Below are 24,562 nucleotides of genomic sequence, written 5' to 3'. Positions count from 1 at the left end.
TAATGCACTAATACTTAAGTGCATTACTCTCAACCCCTAACACAGACAGCAATAAGTAGGATTTGGTTTAGTCTCACGGCACAACTCAAAATGCCAGAAAGCTGGGGAACAGACAGGACTTTCAGGGCAGTCTACAGTCAGTAGAACAGAGGAACTGATCTCTCCTAGACTCTCTCTAGGGAAAGCTCATCGTAAAATTTCCGCGCCTGAATATGGAACTAGGCTCCGTGGGTCATGAAGGGGAAGGCCCCGAGTACCTTTTGGGCTTGCCTGAGCTTCTCAATTATTTTAATGGTTTGGGCTTGTTGCTGGACTGTGGCTTCCAGCCTGGCGTACTCAACTTCGAGACTGAAAAAGAAATACATGGCTTATGACAGAAGTCCACAAGAGCACAAATCCCAAAGGAACAGTGTGAAAGAACCTCATCTAAAATAAAAGCATCTTTGAAAATCATGTAGTAGTATCTCACTGGGATACAAGTAAGTCCCGTTGTTTTTACACAATCACAAAAAGTGAAGCTTTGCTCCACTGTCTTACCAATGAAGGCGTTCTCGCAGCTGGCCGATAGCTGCAGGTAAAGACACGTTGCATGAAGGAGGAAGGCCTTGCAGGTTCCTGGAAGTTGTTATTTCCTTCTCCTTTGGGGCACTCTTCAATGACGCAGCAAAACACTCCTTCTGGATATGATGCTCTTTCGGTTCCTGCAGATGCCAAACCCCAACAAGAATCCTCAGTAGACAGCTTATGTTTGTTCAAAACAAGTGGGCTGCTTTGACACTGATGAAAACTCTCAAAACCTGTGTTACTTCTTCCTCTTTTATAATGGGCCCTCTCCTATGTCTACGCTGATTTCTTAGAGCATTTCCTATGGGCTGCCACAACATTTCTCTCCTTTCTCAAGGACTCCAAACACAAGTTGTAGTGCGTTGGTGGTGTCGTGGTTTAGGAATGGTACTCCCCAGTTTAGTGCTCCCATTGAGACTCTCCAAGCCACAGTGCTGCTCACTGGCTTGCCACTCTCCCTCCCCCCTGCGGCAGGATGGAGAACCGGAGGCACAAAAGGGAAAGATTACGGCTACTTCTTTTCCAGCTACATCATCTCCCTTCTTTTCCGGTCTGTTATAATATGTTGATTTCAAAGGAGCAAAATGTAGCTTCTGATTGGGCCCTACACCAAGAACACCACCCCCTCGGGGGTTACCACTTTTCTAACTCCAGGGCAAAACACTTTTTTACCCCACGACAACAACTTCAAGGCTGTGTTCTCTCCCTGTCCTTCTATGGACTTCTTCTCTCCCCTGGCAGGGGCCCCACAGGATGTCTGTGAGAATGTGTTACCTCTTCTTGCAACAGTGGAGTTAGCTTCTTAAACAGACAGGCAGAGAAATATAGACAGTGCTTTTCATGGGAAATAATTTTCCCCCACGCTGGGTCTTTCCTAGCAGTCAAAACTTCCCTGAGCAAAAATTCTTTTATCCTCCTCGAGTAAATCTTCCGCATATAATTTTTTGGTCCCTGCGCCACCTTAGTGCAGCCCTCCACTGTCACTTCAAGTCGTGCCAACAGGCAGACACCAAAGGCAGCAGTGCTGTTCCTTCCCATCACAGCTAGCTGCACACTGAACCACCTTGTGTTCTTCTCAAGGAAGAATCACTTCCCTGCTCTAGCGCGCTACAAAGAAGGCCTTGAGCCCTGTCGAGAGACAGGCTTTCCCATACCTTAGCTTCAGACCTCTCCAGTTTCTCCTGCATCAGCGGTTTCTCTTCCTTCAGGTCCTTGCTGTGGGTCTTCATAGCTCCAAGTGAAGGTTCTGCCAGGGAGTTCTTTTTGAGAACTTCATCAGGCTTCTCCAGCAGCTGCCTGACCAATGGCTAAAGAAACAGTGTGCCATGAGCATGGAGAAATCGGTAAGAACATGACAACACAAGAGATGCTTTCACTGATGGGATTATATAATTAGATTGGTCATCAGGTTGGCCAGCAGGTCGAGGGAGGCAATTCTCCCTTTCTACTCTGATCTCATGAGACTCCACTTGGAGTCCTGCGTCCAGCTCCGGGGCCCCCAGCACAAGCAAGACATGGATGGAGGAATGTCACAAAGATGTTTGGAGGGCTGGAACAGCTCTCCCATGAAAAAGGCTGAGAGACTTGGGATTTTTCAGCCTGAGAAAAGCAGGCTCTGGGCAGAACTTACTGCTGTCTTTCAGTGTAAATAGAGGGAGAGATATTTTTACCAAGGCCTGGAGCAACAGAAGAAGGGGCAATCATTTAAAATGAAAAGAGGGTAGATTTAGATGGGACATAAGGGATAAATTTTTTGCAAGGACTGTGGTGGGACACTGGACCCGGTTGTGGAAGTGTTCAAAGTGAAGCTGGATGGGACTTGGAGCAAGGCTTATTCCAGCCCTTCTGCTTCAGAATGCAAACAAAATGAGGTCCGAAGTATAGCACAGGTCCAGACTCAATCACCTCCTCTCAGCAGTATTTCCAAATGAATTCCGTAGTCAGAACACCTCTGCTTACACTGACAGGCTCTATTTAGGGATATCTGCTTCTGCCTCTATTAGAGTCACCTGTCTGTCCAGCTGAGAATCTGTTTGACTTGAAGAATCAGATCTTAGCTGAAGATCTCCTGCCTCCAGTGCAGGAACCTAAATGAGCAAGAAAACAGAGACACAGTGGAGAGACAAATCCTCATCAAGACTGCAGCATCACACTACATCTGACTTCAGCCAAAGGCAATGCAATTCATCTGGAACTGAGCTAAGTACCTTATTCTTAGAAGAAGGGTCAAAATATTCCTTCTGCTCTGCTCCTGCTGCTGGAACGACACCTACAAAAAAAAGGTAAACAGTGTGTTAATACTCTGAGTCCTTATTTCACTCTGCTTCTCCTCAGCCATGTCACCCCAGAGAAATTCACAAAGGTAACCATTTAGTCCCTCTGAAATTACCTTTGCCGTGCTCCACTGCAACAGAGCACGCATCCAAACTCTTGCCCACTGCAGCAGGAAGCGTCGCGTCAGCGGACACTTTCCCTTGAGCTTTGGAATCAGTCTGTGTAATTGAAAAGACACGTCTGAGAACTGGCAAAGGCTCCTTCTCAACCCACTTCCACGCACAGCACTTCAGCTTCAGCCAACAGGCCTAACGAGCGGGATCAGGTGGCAGAAGCAACAAAAGGGGCAACACAGCCAGCACATTCGGCATCTCTCTTGAGCAGGGCTTTCCAAAGGGGATGAAGTACTCCTGCCCAATCCAGAGAGAACCTAGGCAGGAGAAATACATCTCCAGACTGTAGGTTATTTGACATTAATGGATCCAGGGAAGAAGGCTATGAGGTGGAAACCAGCAATCCTCACAGTGCCAGTCTTGTAGGATTTCAGAGGACTGCAAGCAGCAAGAAGCTTTACTGCTTTGTTCTAGAAATCCAGCTGGGAGGTCAGCTGCAAGGAGACCCAGGACATTAGCTTGACCTCACTTTGGCCCAGCACTAACTGAACACTTTGTCTGCAGCACTGGCATGTCCAGGTCCAAGGTGCAAACGTGTGGCAAAAGCAGCAGCAAAGGGAAAGGAGCCCAGAAGCCATTGATCCAGCGGGACCTCACTGCCTCCTCATGAGTAGGTACCTCAGAATCCCAGGGGGAGTCATTATCTTCCTTCTGCTCTTCTCCTGCTGCTGGCAAGACCCCTAACAAAAGATAACAGGTTGGTCATTACTCTGAGGGCTTATTTCACTCTGCTTTCTCCCCAGCCACGTCACCCCACTTTACAAAGAGAGAACTTTACAAAGGTAACCATTTAGTCCCTCTGAAATTACCTTTGCCGTGCTCCACTGCAACAGAGCGCGCATCCAAACTCTTGCCCACTGCAGCACGAAGTGTCAAGTTGGTCATCACTTTCCCTTGACCTTTGGAATCAGTCTGTGTAATTGAAAAGACACGTCTGAGAACTGGCAGAGGCGCCTTCTCAACCCACTTCCACGCACAACTCTTCTGCTTTAGCCAAAAGGCCTAATGAGCGGGATCAGGTGACGGAAAGCAACAAAAGAAGCAAACACAGCCAGCACGTTTGGCATCTCTCTTGAGCAGGGCTTTCCAAAGGGGATGAAGTACTCCTGCCCAATGCAGAGAGAACCTAGACAGGAGAAATACATCTCCAGACTGTAGGTCATAAGGGAACCATTTGACATTAATGGATCCAGGGATGCGGGCTGTGGCATGGAAACTAGCAATCCTCACAATGCCAGTCTTGTAGGATTTCAGAGGACTGCAAGCAGCAGGAAGCTTTACTGCTTTGTTCTAGAAATCCAGCTTGGAGATCAGCTGCAAGGAGACCCAGGACATTAGCTTGACCTCACTTTGTCCCAGCACTAACTGAACACTTTGTCTGCAGCACTGGCATGTCCAGGTCCAAGGTGCAAGCGTGTGGCAAAAGCAGCAGCAAAGGGAAAGGAGCCCAGACGCCATTGATCCAGAAGAAACTCATTGCCCCCTCCAGAACAGCTACCTCCAAAAGCCAGGAAAAGTCATCATCATCCCAGGAAAAGTCATTGTTATCCTTCTGCTCTTCTGCTGCTGCTGGCAAGACCCCTAACAAAAGATAACAGGTTGGTCATTACTCTGAGGGCTTATTTCACTCTGCTTTCTCCCCAGCCATCTCACTTTACAAAGAGAGAGCTTTACAAAGGTAACCATTTAGTCCCTCTGAAATTACCTTTGCCGTGCTCCACTGCAACAGAGCGCGCATCCAAACTCTTGCCCACTGCAGCACGAAGCAGCACACTTTCTGCTGGACCTTCAGAATTAGTCTGTGTAATTGAAAAGACACGTCTGAGAACTGGCAAAGGCTCCTTCTCAACCCACTTCCACGCACAGCACTTCAGCTTCAGCCAACAGGCCTAATGAGCGGGATCAGGTGGCGGAAGCAACAAAATGGGCAACACAGCCAGCACATTCGGCATCTCTCTTGAGCAGGGCTTTCCAAAGGGGATGAAGTACTCCTGCCCAATGCAGAGAGAACCTAGGCAGGAGAAATACATCTCCAGACAGTAGGTTATTTGACATTAATGGATCCAGGGAAGTAGGCTATGAGGTGGAAACCAGCAATCCTCACAGTGCCAGTCTTGTAGGATTTCAGAGGACTGCAAGCAGCAAGAAGCTTTACTGCTTTGTTCTAGAAATCCAGCTGGGAGGTCAGCTGCAAGGAGACCCAGGACATTAGGTTGACCTCACTTTGTCCCAGCACTAACTGAACACTTTGTCTGCAGCGCTGGCATGTCCAGGTCCAAGGTGCAAGCGTGTGGCAAAAGCAGCAGCAAAGGGAAAGGAGCCCAGAAGCCATTGATCCAGCGGGACCTCACTGCCTCCTCCACAGCAGGTACCTCAGAATCCCAGGGGGAGTCATTGTCTTCCTTCTGCTCTTCTCCTGCTGCTGGCAAGACCCCTAACAAAAGATAACAGGTTGGTCATTACTCTGAGGGCTTATTTCACTCTGCTTTCTCCCCAGCCATGTCACCCCACTTTACAAAGAGAGAACTTTACAAAGGTAACCATTTAGTCCCTCTGAAATTACCTTTGCCGTGCTCCACTGCAACAGAGCGCGCATCCAAACTCTTGCCCACTGCAGCACGAAGTGTCAAGTTGGTCATCACTTTCCCTTGACCTTTGGAATCAGTCTGTGTAATTGAAAAGACACGTCTGAGAACTGGCAGAGGCGCCTTCTCAACCCACTTCCACGCACAACTCTTCTGCTTTAGCCAAAAGGCCTAATGAGCGGGATCAGGTGACGGAAGCAACAAAAGAAGCAAACACAGCCAGCACGTTTGGCATCTCTCTTGAGCAGTGCTTTCCAAAGGGGATGAAGTACTCCTGCCCAATGCAGAGAGAACCTAGACAGGAGAAATACATCTCCAGACTGTAGGTCATAAGGGAACCATTTGACATTAATGGATCCAGGGAAGCAAGCTATGAGGTGGAAAACACAATCCTCACAATGCCAGTCTTGTAGGATTTCAGAGGACTGCAAGCAGCAAGAAGCTTTACTGCTTTGTTCTAGAAATCCAGCTGGCAGGTCAGCTGCAAGGACATTAGCTTGACCTCACTTTGTCCCAGCACTAACTGAACACTTTGTCTGCAGCACTGGCATGTCCAGGTCCAAGGTGCAAGCGTGTGGCAAAAGCAGCAGCAAAGGGAAAGGAGCCCAGACGCCATTGATCCAGAAGAAACTCATTGCCCCCTCCAGAACAGCTACCTCCAAAAGCCAGGAAAAGTCATCATCATCCCAGGAAAAGTCATTGTTATCCTTCTGCTCTTCTGCTGCTGCTGGCAAGACCCCTAACAAAAGATAACAGGTTGGTCATTACTCTGAGGGCTTATTTCACTCTGCTTTCTCCCCAGCCATGTCACCCCACTTTACAAAGAGAGAGCTTTACAAAGGTAACCATTTAGTCCCTCTCAAATTACCTTTGCCGTGCTCCACTGCAACAGAGCGCACATCCAAACTCTTGCCCACTGCAGCACGAAGCAGCACACTTTCTGCTGGACCTTCAGAATCAGTCTGCGTAATTGAAAAGACACGTCTGAGAACTGGCAAAGGCTCCTTCTCAACCCACTTCCACGCACAGCACTTCAGCTTCAGCCAACAGGCCTAATGAGCGGGATCAGGTGGCGGAAGCAACAAAATGGGCAACACAGCCAGCACATTCGGCATCTCTCTTGAGCAGGGCTTTCCAAAGGGGATGAAGTACTCCTGCCCAATGCAGAGAGAACCTAGGCAGGAGAAATACATCTCCAGACAGTAGGTTATTTGACATTAATGGATCCAGGGAAGTAGGCTATGAGGTGGAAACCAGCAATCCTCACAGTGCCAGTCTTGTAGGATTTCAGAGGACTGCAAGCAGCAAGAAGCTTTACTGCTTTGTTCTAGAAATCCAGCTGGGAGGTCAGCTGCAAGGAGACCCAGGACATTAGCTTGACCTCACTTTGGCCCAGCACTAACTGAACACTTTGTCTGCAGCGCTGGCATGTCCAGGTCCAAGGTGCAAGCGTGTGGCAAAAGCAGCAGCAAAGGGAAAGGAGCCAAGAAGCCATTGATCCAGCGGGACCTCACTGCCTCCTCCACAGCAGGTACCTCAGAATCCCAGGGGGAGTCATTGTCTTCCTTCTGCTCTTCTCCTGCTGCTGGCAAGACCCCTAACAAAAGATAACAGGTTGGTCATTACTCTGAGGGCTTATTTCACTCTGCTTTCTCCCCAGCCATGTCACCCCACTTTACAAAGAGAGAACTTTACAAAGGTAACCATTTAGTCCCTCTGAAATTACCTTTGCCGTGCTCCACTGCAACAGAGCGCGCATCCAAACTCTTGCCCACTGCAGCACGAAGTGTCAAGTTGGTCATCACTTTCCCTTGACCTTTGGAATCAGTCTGTGTAATTGAAAAGACACGTCTGAGAACTGGCAGAGGCGCCTTCTCAACCCACTTCCACGCACAACTCTTCTGCTTTAGCCAAAAGGCCTAATGAGCGGGATCAGGTGACGGAAGCAACAAAAGAAGCAAACACAGCCAGCACGTTTGGCATCTCTCTTGAGCAGTGCTTTCCAAAGGGGATGAAGTACTCCTGCCCAATGCAGAGAGAACCTAGACAGGAGAAATACATCTCCAGACTGTAGGTCATAAGGGAACCATTTGACATTAATGGATCCAGGGAAGCAAGCTATGAGGTGGAAAACACAATCCTCACAATGCCAGTCTTGTAGGATTTCAGAGGACTGCAAGCAGCAAGAAGCTTTACTGCTTTGTTCTAGAAATCCAGCTGGCAGGTCAGCTGCAAGGACATTAGCTTGACCTCACTTTGTCCCAGCACTAACTGAACACTTTGTCTGCAGCACTGGCATGTCCAGGTCCAAGGTGCAAGCGTGTGGCAAAAGCAGCAGCAAAGGGAAAGGAGCCCAGACGCCATTGATCCAGAAGAAACTCATTGCCCCCTCCAGAACAGCTACCTCCAAAAGCCAGGAAAAGTCATCATCATCCCAGGAAAAGTCATTGTTATCCTTCTGCTCTTCTGCTGCTGCTGGCAAGACCCCTAACAAAAGATAACAGGTTGGTCATTACTCTGAGGGCTTATTTCACTCTGCTTTCTCCCCAGCCATGTCACCCCACTTTACAAAGAGAGAACTTTACAAAGGTAACCATTTAGTCCCTCTGAAATTACCTTTGCCGTGCTCCACTGCAACAGAGCGCGCATCCAAACTCTTGCCCACTGCAGCACGAAGTGTCAAGTTGGTCATCACTTTCCCTTGACCTTTGGAATCAGTCTGTGTAATTGAAAAGACACGTCTGAGAACGGGCAGAGGCGCCTTCTCTACCCACTTCCACGCACAACTCTTCTGCTTTAGCCAAAAGGCCTAATGAGCGGGATCAGGTGACGGAAAGCAACAAAAGAAGCAAACACAGCCAGCACGTTTGGCATCTCTCTTGAGCAGGGCTTTCCAAAGGGGATGAAGTACTCCTGCCCAATCCAGAGAGAACCTAGGCAGGAGAAATACATCTCCAGACTGTAGGTCATAAGGGAACCATTTGACATTAATGGATCCAGGGATGCGGGCTGTGGCATGGAAACCAGCAATCCTCACAATGCCAGTCTTGTAGGATTTCAGAGGACTGCAAGCAGCAGGAAGCTTTACTGCTTTGTTCTAGAAATCCAGCTTGGAGATCAGCTGCAAGGAGACCCAGGACATTAGCTTGACCTCACTTTGTCCCAGCACTAACTGAACACTTTGTCTGCAGCACTGGCATGTCCAGGTCCAAGGTGCAAGCGTGTGGCAAAAGCAGCAGCAAAGGGAAAGGAGCCCAGAAGCCATTGATCCAGCGGGACCTCACTGCCTCCTCCAGAGCAGGTACCTCAGTGTCCCAGGGGGAGTCATTGTCTTCCTTCTTCTCTTCTGTTGCTGGCAAGGCCCCTATACAAAAGGTAACAGGCATGCCTTTGAGTGCTTATTTCACTCTGCTTCTCCCCTGCCATGTCACCCCAGAGAAGTTCACAAAGGTAACCATTTAGTCCCTCTGAAACTACCTTTGCCGCTCCGTACTAACAGGGCACGCGCGTCCAATCTATTGCCGAATGCAGCAGGAAGCAGCACATTTTTTGATACATCCCAGGGACCTTCAGAATCAGTCTGTGTAATTGAAAAGACACGTCTGAGAACTGGCAAAGGCTCCTTCTCACCCCACTTCCACGCAAAACACTTCAGCTTCAGCCAACAGGCCTAATGAGCACGATCAGGTGGCAGAAGCAACAAAACGGGCAACACAGCCAGCACATTCAGCATCTCTCTTGAGCAGGGCTTTCCAAAGGGGATGAAGTACTCCTGCCCAATGCAGAGAGAACCTACGCAGAAGAAACACATCTCCAGACTGGAGGTCATAACAGTCATCCATCTGACATTAATGGATCCAGGGAAGGAGGCTGTGGGGTCAAAAACAGCAATCCTCACTGTACGAGTTTTTTAGGATTTTAGGAGATTGTAAGCAGTAGGAAGCTTTACTGCTTTGTTCTAGAAATCCAGCTGGCAGGTCAGCTGCAAGGAGACCCAGGACATTAGCTTGACCTCACTTTGGCCCAGCACTAACTGAACACTTTGTCTGCAGCACTGGCATGTCCAGGTCCAAGGTGCAAGCGTGTGGCAAAAGCAGCAGCAAAGGGAAAGGAGCCCAGAAGCCATTGATCCAGCAGGACCTCACTGCCTCCTCCAGAGCAGGTACCTCAGAATCCCAGGGGGAGTCACTGTCTTCCTTCTGCTCTTCTCCTGCTGCTGGCAAGACCCCTAACAAAAGATAACAGGTTGGTCATTACTCTACGGACTTATTTCACTCTGCTTTCTCCCCAGCCATGTCACCCCACTTTACAAAGAGAGAACTTTACAAAGGTAACCATTTAGTCCCTCTGAAATTACCTTTGCCGTGCTCCACTGCAACAGAGCGCGCATCCAAACTCTTACCCACTGCAGCAGGAAGCGTCGGGTCAGCGGACACTTTCCCTTGACCTTTGGAATCAGTCTGTGTAATTGAAAAGACACGTCTGAGAACTGGCAAAAGCTCCTTCTCACCCCACTTCCACACGCAACACTTTGCTTTAGCCATAAGACCTAACAAGCGGGATCAGGTGATGGAAGGAACAAAAGAGGCAAACACAACCAGCATGTTCGGCATCTCTCTTGAGCAGGGCTTTCCAAAGGGGATGAAGTACCCCTGCCCAATCCAGAGAGAATGCAGGCAGAAGAAAGAAGTCTCTAGACTGTGAGTCATATGGGAACCAATTGACAGTGACTGGAGTGGAAGATGTTTGCGGCATGATAGAAAATCAACAATCTTCACCAAGCCAGTCTTCTAACAGAAACTTTACTGCTTTGTCCTTTTTTTAAAAATCCAGCTTGGAGGTCAGCTGCAAGGAGAACCAGCTGGACCTCACTTTGTCCCAGTCCTACAGGAACAGTTTGTCTGCAGCACTGGCATGTCCAGGTCTGAGTTACAAGCATTTGGCAAAAGCAGCTGCAGACAGTAATGATCCCAGAAGCCAGTGATTCAGAGGGACCCCACTGCCTCCTCTAGAGAAGGTACCTCAGAATCCCAGGAGGAGTCTTTGTCTTTCTTCTGCTCTTCTCTCATTCCTGGTAAGACACCTAACAAATATGAGAAGAGTCGCATCACTCCTTGGAGTGCTGATTTTCCTCTGCTTTGGCACCTCCCTCAAGACATGCATCACACTGATGGGTTATCATTCTCCTACAGGCCACATTGATTTTTCTTTCTTACCTCCTTGATAGCAAAGAGTCTTACATGATTCTGGCAATGCAGGTGTATTTGAGACAATGTCAGCAGTTGTCCCAGAGAAAGAGATGTTAATTTCTTCTGTGCCTCTGGCAGAACACTGTCCCTTCCTTTCAGAGCATTCATATTCCTCTCCTTCATTAGCAATACTAAAGATAGAAAGGGAGGAAATGCAATAGGTAAAAATGCCCCCAGACTTTCCTGCACTCTCCACGGGAAGAGCAACAGCCATGCCTGTGCCATTCTAACCCTATTCATAGACAACTGCTAAAGGGTCACACACACACAAAACATACTGCAGTCCTAGAGTAGTGGAGACTGAAATCCTCACTACAGGCATGCTCATGCTACAGGTGCCTATTCTATCTGTGGAGTAACTCACCCCTGCTGGCTACTGTCTCATCTGATAAACCCCCTCTCCATTTCAAGGACCAGGGAGATTAACTAGGTCCCTGGTCTCCAAAGCCTCTTCCTCAGCTGGATGTTACACTAATGTCTCAACATTAAGATGGAGCAATGTCTCCTCAACCCCAGTCCTCACTTTGAAGGGCTTCAGAAATTCCCATGGTTCCTCTGAAGACCTGAAGTTCAGAGGGCTCCAAAGTCGGATATTAAGAGGCCAACAAATACTGCACTTGCATTCTGAGACCTGTGTCATATTCTAACAACCTTGGGTCTCAGTTGGAGGTCAGGTTTGTTTCAGGAGCAGGAATACAAAACAAAAAACCCCAATCAAACAACAAAAGAAATTAAACACATTCTCCAGACCAAGGCTGCTATGCAGAATGGTGCATTAGCACAACAGAAGCCTGGAGGGGAGGAATGAATACCTTGTTTTGTTAGAGCAATCCTCAAACATGCTTTAGTCCTAAAGGGGTTTTTACTCCACAGTTTACCCAGGCTCCCTTCTCTCCTGCTTCCCATCAAGACAGGCTAACAGAAGGGGCAGGGGGAGAGGAAATTGAGATCCAGTGACAAGAGTTCACAGGCAGTTGTTTATGGCTAGGCAAGGCATGCTCATGGGCATAATGCAATTCATTCACACATCCCTTGGCTACCATCACTAGGATAGAGGGCTTTTTTCCTCAGTCTAGTTGAGCACACATAGCCACCTTAGCTAGTGAATGGCCAGAGGTGCAAAGCTAGCCACGGGAAGAGGAAAAGCACCGAAGAGTTTTAATTAGGGGATATCAGTATAGATCCCCTCTGAAACAAAAGGTGGGTAGTTGCTGCTAGGGAGTAGAATGGAACTTGGAAGCACACAGGGGAATTCTCAAAGAGAACTGGGTTTGGTGGGGAGGAGGGATGTTTTCCTCAATTTCCAAATCTACCCTTTACATGGAAAGAGATGCATCAGAAGGTGTCACACTTCAATAAAGCTCTCAGCACCTCATTTAACCGTGCCGTTGTTACCAAAAAGGGCTGTACATCAGCACGGACATTTTGAGAATGCAGTTGCTCTAACAAGGATGTAAACCACTTACAACTCTTCTCCAAATAGTTTTTCCAAATCTCGAACTGCAAATGCTCCAAGGCCTTCTTTATTGATAACACCGCCATTGCGAAGAAGAACTTCTGCTGCATCCTTATCCTGAAGAAGAGCAGCAACTTCCAGAGGGGTCCTAGGGCATCCAGGAGATAAGAGTAAATACATCAGCTTCTGCAGGCATTACGTGTCATTACTTTAATCCCTCTTTGCTTCTCAGACAATTCATTTCCCCTCTCCTACTGGCAGAATGAAAGCACAGCCAAACACCTGGAAGTGTTGGGAGAATTCAGGTTGGTGGGACCTCAGGAGGTCTCCAGGCCAGCCACCCACCCAGAGCAGACTCAGGCTGCGTGTGTGTGCCTGCGCGCGCGCGTGTGCATGTGGGACCACAGACAATGCTTTCTTGCAGTCCTCAGTGTGGAAATCATCCCCTGAAGTAAGCAAGCAGCAGAGCGCAGGTCTGCTTTCACAAGTCCCACTGAAGGAGCTCCTTCTGGGTGGTTCCTGGCCCTTTTTCAAAGCTCATTCTTATGCCTCCCATCAATCCAACTGAAACAATGCTAAGGAGTCCCACACGTGCTTTTACCAAATCCTTCACCTTTCAAGATTATCTGTAGCATTCACGTCAGCTCCTTTTTGAAGAAGGAACTCGATCATCCCTTTGCAACGCTCGGAGATCGCAAGAGTAAGTGGAGTGTATCCCAGCTGAAAGGAAAAATCATCTCTCTTAGATTAACAGAGAAAAGTCAAGCAAGTTGACTTGGGAAGAGGAGGTTTACCTAAAGTCCAAGCTTACTTCATTCTTAACATCAATATCTGCGCCATGCTCAAGTAACAGCTCCACTAGAGATTTGCTAGACATCAGGACAGCAAAGTGAAGGGCGGTGTTACCAGTAGCAGCTCTGTGGTCACGGTTGGCACCATGCTCCAGCAGAACAGCCACACAATCTCTGTGCTGGTGCTGTACTGCCTGGAAACAAGACACAAAGGAGGAATAACTTCCAACATCTACATTGTTCTCTGTCAGAACTCCTGCATCTTCCCAACACTGGAAAGTTCGAGCATCTTCAATCATAAGACAACATATGCCCCTTTCACATACCAGCATCAGTGGTGATCTCTTATATTTGTCACGAGGATTTAGCTTGCAATTCTTGCCTACTAGAAACCGAACAACATCTGCATGGCCATTTATGCAAGCAAGATGCAGAGGTGTCCTAGAAATTAAACATACACAATTGTCCCGGTTTAAGCCCAGCTGACAATTAAGCCCCACACAGCTACTTGCTCACACCCTCTCCCTCCCCTCCCCAGTGAAACAGGGAGGAGAATCAAAAGTGAAACCTTTAATAACAATTAAATTAAAATAGAGTAATAATTAAAACAAAATAAATAAAATAAATAATACTAAGGGATGCTAGATGCTGTCTGTTCCACTGATGGTATCCTTTGTGGCTGCTTAGGCTTGAAAGTACATAAAGTACATCCATCAAAAAACCCCCGACTTTAGATAATTTTGACAAATTCCACATTTTGCAAAAGGTGGAGGCTTTGCTGTTTGTCCTTACAGCTTGTCTGCGTTGCGCCTGTTGATGAGGAACTTCTTCAGCCACCAGTGCCGCCGCAGCTGGTCCAGGTCGCCGCGGGCGGCCGCGCTGTGCAGGTCGACCCAGGCCATCTCTCGGCGTTCGGCGGCCTCGGCCTGGGTTCAGCAGACACAGGAGATGCCCGGCAGACTCTGCCGAGTCCCTGGAGGGGAGGGGGAGGGGGTGTGGGGAGAGGATGGTCAGATCCGAGAGGCGAGATCCGAGTGGCAGCTACGCTTCGCAGCTCCCGACGGTCCAAGCCAGAGAAGCGCTGCTGATCCCGTCGCGGCGGAGTCAGCAATGACGGCCAGCAAGGGTCTGGCGCCGGGACAGCAGCCGTGGAGCGCCGAGACATCACAGAGGGGGCTTGTGACGCGGCACCACAGCCGGTTCCGAGACCGACCCGCCGCTGAGCAGGGCTGAGTCCATTGGGGAGGGTGTAGCTGGGATAACATAGGAAGGGGGGGGGGGAAACAGCGCACAATAGCAACTGCAGACGGAGAGAGAAGTGAGAATATGTGACAGAAACAGCCCTGAAGACCCAAAGGTCAGTGAAGAAGGAGGGGAAGGAGGTGCTCAGGCAACGGAGCAGAGATTCCCCTGCAGCCCGTGGTGCAGCTCATGGTGGGACAGCTCTGCCCCTGCAGCCCAGGGAAGCTCATGGTGCAGGAGAGGTCCACCTGCAGCCCATGGAGGACCCCACGCTGGAGCAGATGGATGCCTGAAAGGAGGCTGTGACCTCGTGGGAGGCTCGTGCTGCAGCAGGCTCCCAGCAGGAGCCCGGAGCAGATTTGCTAGCAGGAATTGTGGCCCCGGTAGGGGGCCAGAACAGGTGTGAGCTTCTTACTTTGGAGATAATGACTTGGTCAGCTGGGCTTGAATAATTTTGTCACCCCAAGATGCCATCTGGAGAGCAGAAGGTGCAATTCTGCTGAAAGGACAGACTTTCTACCCCTTCTACCTGACGATGAGCAGGCTGAGGGTTCATAGGTTGCAAATATATATAATAAATATATACAATAAAAATATATAATAAATATAATAAATCTATAAAACATTAAAATACCTACCTTCAAAGACAAAGAAAAAAAGAAGTGCTGTAGTGCTCCACTGCAACACCCATCACCAACAAGTAACAGAAGTGCTATATAGATATTAAGACTCAGGGCTGTCTAACAGATTTCTGTGAAACATAATCCCTACAGTGACAAGAGCAATAAAACTCAAAGCTCTTCCCCTGCTCCTGATGATTTTATTGTGAGTTTTGAAACCTCAGCAAACAGACCTAGGACACTGTGCTTTGTGAAATGTTTCTGTTACTTGAATAAAATCCCCTGTTTCCTGAAAAGAGCGTTTATTTTCTTTCACACCAAGGATTGCACTGCAAGATCCCACAGCATCTGTGTTGGATGGGATGAACTGCACCCTGAAAAATCCAACCCTTTCTCTCTCCTTTAACTATAAAGAAAGCAATGAATTACTAGCTCAGCTACAGATGTCTCAATTCAGCACAATTTTATGGTCGGACTGGATGATCTTAACGGTTTTTTTCCAACCTAAATGATTCTGGGAGAATAATTCTATGATAAAGTTATATTCACTAGGGATAATCACATGAACCCCACTAAATATTCACAAGCCCTTTGTGAGCTGTGCTCCCTTTCATCTGCATTTTGTCTTCCCTCTTCCTTGGTCGGTTGTTTGAGGTGAAGTGACCCACCACTGAACGAACACCTTGGAACATCTTTGACAGACAGAAATAGGATTGTTGAAAGCTAACAATTTAAAACTACAGGAACAGTAGGTTTACCTGTCTAATCAGATTTATTAGTGTTCCCCTGCCAACTAATTTGGGTGAGATACCAGCCACATGATCATATATACTTGGTCTCTTACAGACGTTTAAGAAGAAATGGTCCTTTCTTATGGATTTTATAAGATGCGACAAACACAGTGAATTCACTCTCTTTCTTTCTTTTTACGAAGTTCTTCCTTAACAAATGGAGCACGTAGTTAATTTGGGAGATGTGAAGAACAAGGAGAAAGACCGGTTTGAGTCAACTTATCTCTGAAAAAAGTTAATTTTTTCTTCTCTGGAATTATGTCTGATTAAAACGTCTTATAAAGAAAATTCAAAACAGACCCATAGGTGGCTACTAAAAGGGTGGGCAGGATGTGCCTTCAAACATCCCTGATTAATGACTGGATGTTGCACAGGGGGAATGGACTGCAGACTACCAGTTATTACAACGCAAACCTCTACTATAGTATTGCCATTGTCACTAAGAAGCCACAGGCTTTGTACTGAGCTTTGTAGGCCTCAGGGGAAGGCTTGCTCCAGCTGAGCTTTCCTTGATCTCTACAAGCTGCATAAGGTGAACAAGCAGGTGCTAGCCAAAACTGGCTTTAGGGGCAATAGAGAGAAAAAAGAACAAGTATTTCTAACACATATAAAATGCACCATATATCATAAATTCAAAGGTAATGTGGAGCTGCAGAGCAATGAAAAAGAATAAGGTGTAAAAATGTGTAAAAATGTAAATGGGACCCCATGTGGGTCCTAAAATGAGGGAGAGGAAAACACCATCAAGAACATTGTACTCCTCCAGCAAATAACTCCAGATGCTGGCAATGGGCCAAAACTCCCCTTCAACAGGAATCCCCAAAATGAAACCATCAACCTTAGGAGGAGCATGGAAAGAGTGAGGCAGAAAGGATCTAGAAGCTAAACAGGGTAAAAATAATTGTAACCGCATCCTTTTCATTATTATATTACTATTGAAGCTTTTACTGCATTGAAATATTCTTTCTCTTTCTTCTGTAGTTATTAGATCTGGACTATTCTTGATTCTTGGATTAGACTGCTAATATTTCAATCATACTAGCAAAAAATTCTTTTTTTATATATGTTTCTTCTGAAATTCCCGTTGTCCTACACACTCCCTATCCTTTCCTTATCATTTGCTCCCCCAGCTGCACCCTCCAGACTGGTGGCCACACTGAAAGTGAACCGATGTCAAATACAGGTTATTCCCGGTGATTTGTTCTGGGAGGTGTGAGACACTGGATCAGTAAAAATATTGTTGGGTTGGAACCACTTCGGAGGGGGGGGTGTGTGTGGAGGGGGAAGGAATGGGTCGAACCTCACGGAGGTGAGATGGCGACGTATCCCTCATAGCAGGCCCCTGGAGCCTCCAGAGTCTTGAGGAAAAGTGTGTGGCCTCTTCTCTTTACAGTATCTCGAGATAGTAAAGAACCCTGTGTATGTTTTAAAAAGTAAAACTTGTGGCTGAACTTGCAGCTCTGGGGCAGGAATGTTACAGTAGGATAGATAAACTCTGCAAATGCATCAGAGCGAAGGGAAGATTACTATCTGCTTTGTAAATGCTGGGGCCCTTCTCAGTTTTACTATCTGAATATCAGTATAATTTCAAAACTATCTCATTACAACAGAATGAATGTAAAATGCAATAATAACTACCTGTGAAATTTCTATGGCTGTGTCCAGACAGCAGTACAGCAGCAGTGTTTTTTCCCTACTCTTACTTATTCCGTCTTATTATTTTAATTATAGAACTAGCCACATTTCAGAAAACAATAATTTTAATGCTGATTATATCTGGAGCAGGACTGTGATCGAAATAAAAATTGTATTTTCAATGTAGACTTTCTTAAAAATACCAATCTCTTTGTTTTCATACCTCGATGTTTATAGCAGCATGAAGAGTAAATACCACATGTGCAGAAACCTAGAATTAATCCTTAAAGACTTTTTACCTTATCTAAAGCATATTTCTACAGCATATCATACAAGCTAATTCTAGCCCGATTTACACCTATGCCATACTACCTTTCTTGATGTGTGTGTACAGAAAGGAAAGCTGAAGGATGTAGGAAATCTAACAAGATAAAATAACTTATGAGGTGATTTGCAATAAGTTATTCATTTAGCAAAAAAATTAAGAGACATGTTGTCTGAAATACCCGTGCAGGGTAATTTTTAAAAACATCCACCTCACAACAAGGAAAGAATTAAAGGTGTGCAAGCTACAGCTGTACACTCCTGTAGGAAGAGATGATATTTTTGTCCTTTGCTTACTCAGAAATTAGAGAGGTCAAGCAATTAAAGTCTGCTTATAATCACAGTCACCAGGGGTCCAGCAGGTATTATATATTTCTGTGTCCTTTAGTCCACACTTATCCTGAGGTTTTGGGTTCTTCTGGACTGAAGAAGTCTGCAGCCTTGCACAGGATGCCAGAGATTATCCCAAAGCATACAGTCATGTTGAAGCTTCATAGCTCTGTAGTATGTAACCTGTAACCAGTGCAGATGAACGCTGCATACAAGCCAAGATATTTATGTCAAAAATTCCAACACTTTAATGCATTCCTTCCTTCCTTCTGTAACATTTCAAAGGTTTGTCCTCAGTCTGGGATTAGATTTTCTGGAAAAACAAAACAAAACAAAACAAAAACACCATCCCAAATGTTTTGGCTGTCCTTTCCTTCTCAGTAACTTCTGTATTGGCAAAGCTTAGGGATTGGGCATGTAAAGCATCCCTTAGGGAAGGGGCTGGATTTTCAGGAAAAGGGCAAGAAATCATGATTTGTCAAAGTCATATGTTTTTATAAATATATTTTGTTTCTGGCTCTCAGTGTTAATTGTTGTATTTCCTATGGCTCACCAGCACTTGGCCGGTTCTGAACACCCCAAGTATTGCTCAAGAAAATGGGAGGGCAAGGGTAGTGCAAGTTCTTCACCTGACCCCAATTCAACTTCATAGCAAATTATCATTCTTCCAGTGAAGTCAGGGAAAGTTTAGGCATCTAAAAGCTATTTCAGATTGATTTCAGTCTTCTAATCTGTCAAGAAGGACAAAATGGGAATTCTGTACTTCCCCAGTAAGAAGTGATCTCATTGTTATCGCTTATTTCTGCAATTACATGTAGCTCATTCTTTTATGAGGCACTGAGTATTGAAGTACTTTTAGTGAGTTATGAGTTTTTTTGAAGCTTGATGAAAGCTTCATTCAAGAAGATTCTTGCATTGGAGACCAATCCCTCTATGAATAAAGGCCAACAGAACACATAATTTTTTGAGCAACACAGTGTTTAATGAAGTCATGGCAGTTACAGCTGTTGTAGGTTTAACCGAAGAGCTTAAAGGACAGGTATTGCTTAAACTGGATACCTGTCCAAAAACACATGTTATCTTGAAGATGTAAGTATTAAATTTAACTCAACAAAAGGGAAGGTGTTCAGAATGAGGCAGCCTGCGAGGATGTGTGTGGCTGCTCACACTCCTCCTGATCGGGTTTTGGCTAGCACTTTGCTCATGCTAAGGCCTGATGTATGTTAGGACCATTAGGTCGAACTGAGAGCGCGGCCGGCGTGGAGAAACGGCATGCAAAGATTTCGCGCGTCTCCCACCGGCACCGCCCCCCAGCCCGCCCGTGGAAGCTCGGCCGGCACCGCGCCCCCACCGCCCCCTGTGCCTGCCTGCCGCCATCGGCGCCGGCCCCCGCGCACGGCACGGCCCCCGGCAGCCCCCCTCCCCACGGCAGCGCCGCTTATCCTGCCGTGCCAGTAGCTGGCGCTTTAACCCCTTCAGTACCAACACCCTGCCAAGGTACTTCTCCCTGCCCAGCCAGTGCCCAGAGGAGCAGATGGACTTACATAAAGGAACAAGCGTCAACAGCTGATGATTTGAGTTTGGTTAAAGCATTTCCCGTGTTTCGTCATCCCAACAATCACCCTGTCTGGGAACCAATCCCCCTCCCAGTTCTGAAAGATACAAAACAAGCTATTACTGTCTACGGGTTAAATTCACCTTATGTAATAAGGGTACTTGGTTCTCTCTTTGCTGCTTATACATTCACTCCAAATGACATAAAGGATTTAATAAGTGCTTTCTTCACTAATATGCAAGCAACACTTTTCCTAGATGAATGGCAAACTCGCATTCGCCAGCACGCCCAACAAACGTCAGCAACCACAGGGACCCCAGTCCTGGAGTCCTTTAATAGACTTTTCGGAGTGGGACCTTATATTTCCAATGAGGCCCAAACCAAAATTCCTGTGAATGAATTGGGCATTTCAAAAAATCTAGCCTTCCAGGCTATTCAAACCATTGCTGAGGCTGCTGAACCTACACCTTCATACACACAAGTACAACAAAAACCAACAGAACCATTCATAGACTTTGCAGAAAGACTAAAGAAAGCCACTGCAAAACAAGTTAAACACCCAGAAGCTCAGGATGCACTATTTTTAAGGTTGGCTTAAAAAAGCCATTAGATTGGCTTAGAGCAATCTAATGATGATTGCCAGCAAATACTAAGAACTCTTAGGGACCCTACTTCTGTGGACATGGTCAAGGCATATCGTAATGTGGGGTCTGATTCTCATAAAGCAAGACTAATAGCTGAAGCTTTAGCTGGACCACAAACCTGTTTTCACTGTGGTGAGACAGGACATACAACAAAAACCTGCCCACAATTAACTACAAAGACTGAGCTTCCCAAGACGCCGTGCAAACGATGTGGGAAAGGCAGACACTGGTCTAAAGACTGCCGCTCCCTTACTAACATTTATGGACTACTGCTACCCCCAAAAAAGTCACCAGACTTGAGGAGAAAAGTGACTTTTAATTCAATGCCAGATCTTAAACGGTGCACCTGTGAGCTGAAAGGAAACAAGGCAGTACCCCCTCAACCGCGTTCCATCTTGCGTAGCCCATCCCTTCAGCAGGTGCCAGGAAACCACAGCAATTAGAATGAACCGTGTTAAACCTACCATTCCCTACAGTTCAACTTGAATCAGATGAACTGATTATGCAAGTTATGCCCTTATCACGTGATCCCAATCCTAAATTCTCCCTTCTAACATGTTCTGTTTATTTTCCAGGATCTCGTAGTCCATAGAGACACCATGGAGCAGTAGCATCTTGGGCTGGAAACAATTTTTAGGGGGGGGAGTCACTCAACAAGCCCCTCAACTGCCACGGTCCGCAGGGGTAGGGGGGATGGGGCTAGGCACTGCAATTAGGGTTCGGACGCAGTTGAGGTCTCGTGCTGCAATGCAGTTTATTCAAGAGATACAAGGGTTTAAAAAACCGCGGTTTGAGGGGCGGATTCCAAACTGGGGAGGTGCAATAGATTGACAGCTCAGGGAATGATGTGGTAGGGGGACAGGGGAAAGATGGGTGGAACTCCCAGGTATCTGAGGGAGCTGGCCAATGGTAACTCTCTCTGCACTGTGATAGCTACAGCTAATCAGGACCAGAGGCGCGGGAAAACAGGGGAGAGAAAGAGATAAACAACTTTCAAAGGGGAAGTCTGAGGGAGAAATGGGGACAATATGGAGGTACAGCAGGATTCATAAATTTTGACAATAAACCAGGGTGCACAAGGATTCATAAGCACACAACAATAAACTGGGGAAAAACTGCCAGTCTGCTGGGTGGATTATCTAGTGAGTAAAAAGTCCATTCAGATTCCATTAATGTTTCTCCAGGCAACATATCTCTCCCATTCTGTCTTTTCCTCCTTCGCATCTTCCCCTTCTCTGTTTTTAATTGTGGTGACATTCACGGTGACACTGCAGATGACCATCTGGCGAACACAAATGACAAAGCATGGCAAACAGGCACACAAGAACACAAGGGTGAATAGAGAAATCACTAGGATGAATGATTTTGCAGGACCAATTGGGTAAAGAGGGGAGTTTTATCCAATCAAAAAGTCCATTTAGTCCCTCATCACGGGACTGGTGGATATCTCTTACAAGATTTTTTAATTGATGTATACTTTCATAAATTGATTGTGAATGATCTGAAAAATTCATACAGCACATTCTTTCGAAATCCTGGCACCCATGACCGTGTGCCAGGAGTAAGAAGTCAATGGTTGCACAATTTTGGAGACTAATTTCTTTCAGCTTTTGAGTGTCTGCCAGCAGACCCTCAATTGCTTTCGTGGTTGCATTCGCTTCTTTAGTTAACCAGCAACCAAGGTGGGAAAGCAAGGAAAGGGCATGGGCAGTTCCTATCCCGGGGATAGGGAAGGAAGCCCAAAAGTTTTTTATGCGGGACCAAATGTGAATGCTGGAATCACAGTCTGCCGGGAAGGGTAGGGGCGGTGGCGGAGTAATGATTGTACCTATCACACGTGGTACTGCATTAAGGGGAGGAATGATTGGGTTTTTTGGGGCCAAATTTTTTTTATGGTTGGGAGACTTTCCTCTTTTTATACAGAGGGACCTTTTGACTTTATTTTTGGGAACAATCGATTGATCTGCTAATTGAAACTTCGCCGGGTTATACAGAGCCAGCTTCCCTACTGTGCAGGGACCCCCTTCCGGGTAGGCAGGAATACCCTGCCACGCCCAATCCCCGCACAGGAGGAAAAACCCTTCGGGGATCTTCATGTTCCTAGGAACGTGCTCTGTTGGCACTGTGGTGGCAATTGAATTGTTGCACTATGGCGAAGTGGCCCCTTTGTAAATTAATTTATTGGCGGTGACATTGTGGGGGGTAAAAAGGTGGGGCTCTGTGTGCCGATGGAATGTAACACAATTGCCAGTGGGTAGCGAACCGAGCAAATCTATTTCTTGTGGAGGGATGGTGGTAAACGCCTGCCTGGATACCATTTGTGCTAGGGTGACTGAATTTAGCTGTAAGAATCCTAGACTCCGGGTTTGTTCCACGAATGTGTCCCAGTCTTTGCCCGGAGTCACAGGAATCCCTACAAGGCAGGTTTTGAATGGATTACTAGCACTGGACAAGGTCAGGCACAAGGTGTTAGTGCCTGTGGCCTTGGCCAGGGTTACCCAGAGGTTCTCGGAGGGTTGGTTCATCCAGTCCCTCAGAGGGGACGCAGTGACGTTGGTGACAAATCTGAGAAGACAGATCAGGATAGCGTAGGCCTGGAGAGTGTGCATCCTTCGTCTCAGTCCTGGTGTATCTTCACTCTTCTTGCGGGGACCCACTTTGGTCCGTTGTTGCCTGAAATACATGCGTACCCCTTCCCCCAGGTGATTAAGGGGAAAGGGCCCGTCCACATCTCTGTAATTGGATCTTTAAACATAACTTTTGCTTTTTGCTGTGATGGAGTAAAATCTGATTTGAAATGTCTGTCTATTGGACTTCTGTTTATGTGAGTGTCTTGTTCTTCCATCATATTTAAAAAACTTAAAACATACATAACTTTTTCTAATCTTTCGGGGGGGGGCAGGCCAATACTCCCCCTCTTTTGTTTTTTGAGCAAATTTTTAATGTTTTGGTGAGCACGCTCTCCTATGCCCTGTCCCGTGGGGTTGTGAGGGATTCCGGTGGTATGGTGTACCCCCCATTCCTCAAAAAACTTTTTTGTGTCCGCAGATACATAAGACGGTCCGTTATCCGTCTTCACCTGTTTGGGGACACCCATCCTTGCAAATGCGGACAGAAAATGCCTTTTAACATCTCGGCTCTTCTCACTAGAATGTGCGGTGGCCACAATCATCTTTGAAAAGGTGTCACTAGACACATGTACATACTTTAGTTTGCCAAATTCTGCCACGTGCGTGACATCTGACTGCCAAATTTCTAGAGCTGTCAAACCCCTGGGATTGGTTCCCTCTGGAACCATTGGTGCAAGCATTTGGCAATCAGGACACGCTTTCAAAATTTCTTTGGCTTGGGATAATTTTAGTCCGAATTGTTTTTGTAACGACCGTGCATTCTGATGGAAAAACTCGTGTGAAATTTTTGCTTGTTGATAAAGGTTAGGGGTGACCACCATACCTGCCAAATGGTCGGTGATTTGGTTTCCCTCTGCCACAGGACCAGGCAAAGCAGTGTGTGATCTGGTATGGACAACGTAGAAGCTGAATTTTCTGTTTTCTATTAAAAACAGCAATTTGGTTAATAGCTTAAAGAGATTTTCATTAGACACATTTTTTAGATAGGAATTTTCAATCCTTTTCACCACACCTATAACATAGGCTGAATCTGAAACGATATTAATTGGTTCTTCACTAAAAATTTGAAAGGCGCAAACAACTGCTGAGAGTTCTACGATTTGGGGGGAACCTTGAACTTTATGTATATCCTGGTGTCAATTGCCATTTTGCTGCCAAACAATAACTGCATTTCCGGTTCTCCCTGAGCCATCAGTGAAAAGGGTTTTTGCATTTTTAATTGGTAGGTCTGATTGGACAGTTTTTAATTTCAGAGGAATTGGAATCAATCTTTGCAAAAACGGGCACGCCGGGAGATGGAATTTGATTTCTCCCGGGTAGCCTCCGATGGCAATTTGAAAATCAATAGAACTCTGCATCAGTTTTTCTAGGTGCTCAGAGGAAGGTAGATGAAATCTGGTTCTTCCCCACTGAGCTCTAAACACCTGGTGCGACCTTTAAATATCAGCTTGCCAATCATTTCTGCTAGGGTTGTAATTGTTTTGTCGAATTGATGAGGGAGGAATACCCACTCCCATAAGCAGAAGTCTCTATTATCAGTAGTAAACTGACCCAGCAGGGCTAGTGGTTGTCTCTGTTCATTAATTATTACAAGGGAGGATGGCAGTCCCTCCATCCTCCTAAAAGACTGTCTCTCTGATATTTTTCTCTCAACAATGGCAAGGGATTTCTCAGCTTCTGTTGTTAATGATCTAGGAGA

At 46.5% G+C, this 24,562-nt stretch overlaps 1 protein-coding gene across 1 annotated transcript in view; it reads right to left on the bottom strand.

The window, feature by feature from the left end:
* Positions 1–24,562, bottom strand: part of LOC116782511 — a 66,279-nt gene that overhangs the window by 26,670 nt on the left and 15,047 nt on the right. The window contains exons 7-22 of the mRNA XM_032679263.1: positions 10,618–10,679; positions 9,954–10,056; positions 9,631–9,824; positions 9,074–9,176; positions 8,770–8,960; positions 8,213–8,315; positions 8,001–8,083; positions 7,323–7,425; positions 7,132–7,193; positions 6,465–6,558; positions 6,253–6,335; positions 5,575–5,677; positions 5,384–5,445; positions 4,717–4,810; positions 4,510–4,592; positions 3,821–3,923 (exon numbers count right to left, since the gene is read on the bottom strand). Of these exons, the coding sequence (XP_032535154.1) occupies positions 3,821–3,923; positions 4,510–4,592; positions 4,717–4,810; positions 5,384–5,445; positions 5,575–5,677; positions 6,253–6,335; positions 6,465–6,558; positions 7,132–7,193; positions 7,323–7,425; positions 8,001–8,083; positions 8,213–8,315; positions 8,770–8,960; positions 9,074–9,176; positions 9,631–9,824; positions 9,954–10,056; positions 10,618–10,679 (1,626 nt within the window). The remainder of the gene's footprint in view (positions 1–3,820; positions 3,924–4,509; positions 4,593–4,716; positions 4,811–5,383; positions 5,446–5,574; positions 5,678–6,252; positions 6,336–6,464; positions 6,559–7,131; positions 7,194–7,322; positions 7,426–8,000; positions 8,084–8,212; positions 8,316–8,769; positions 8,961–9,073; positions 9,177–9,630; positions 9,825–9,953; positions 10,057–10,617; positions 10,680–24,562) is intronic.

This window comes from Chiroxiphia lanceolata, chromosome 2, assembly GCF_009829145.1.
Source record: "Chiroxiphia lanceolata isolate bChiLan1 chromosome 2, bChiLan1.pri, whole genome shotgun sequence".
Lineage (NCBI taxonomy): Eukaryota > Metazoa > Chordata > Aves > Passeriformes > Pipridae > Chiroxiphia > Chiroxiphia lanceolata.
The sequence above is the reverse complement of the archived record's forward strand: the minus strand, read 5'-3'. Positions and strand labels throughout refer to the sequence as shown.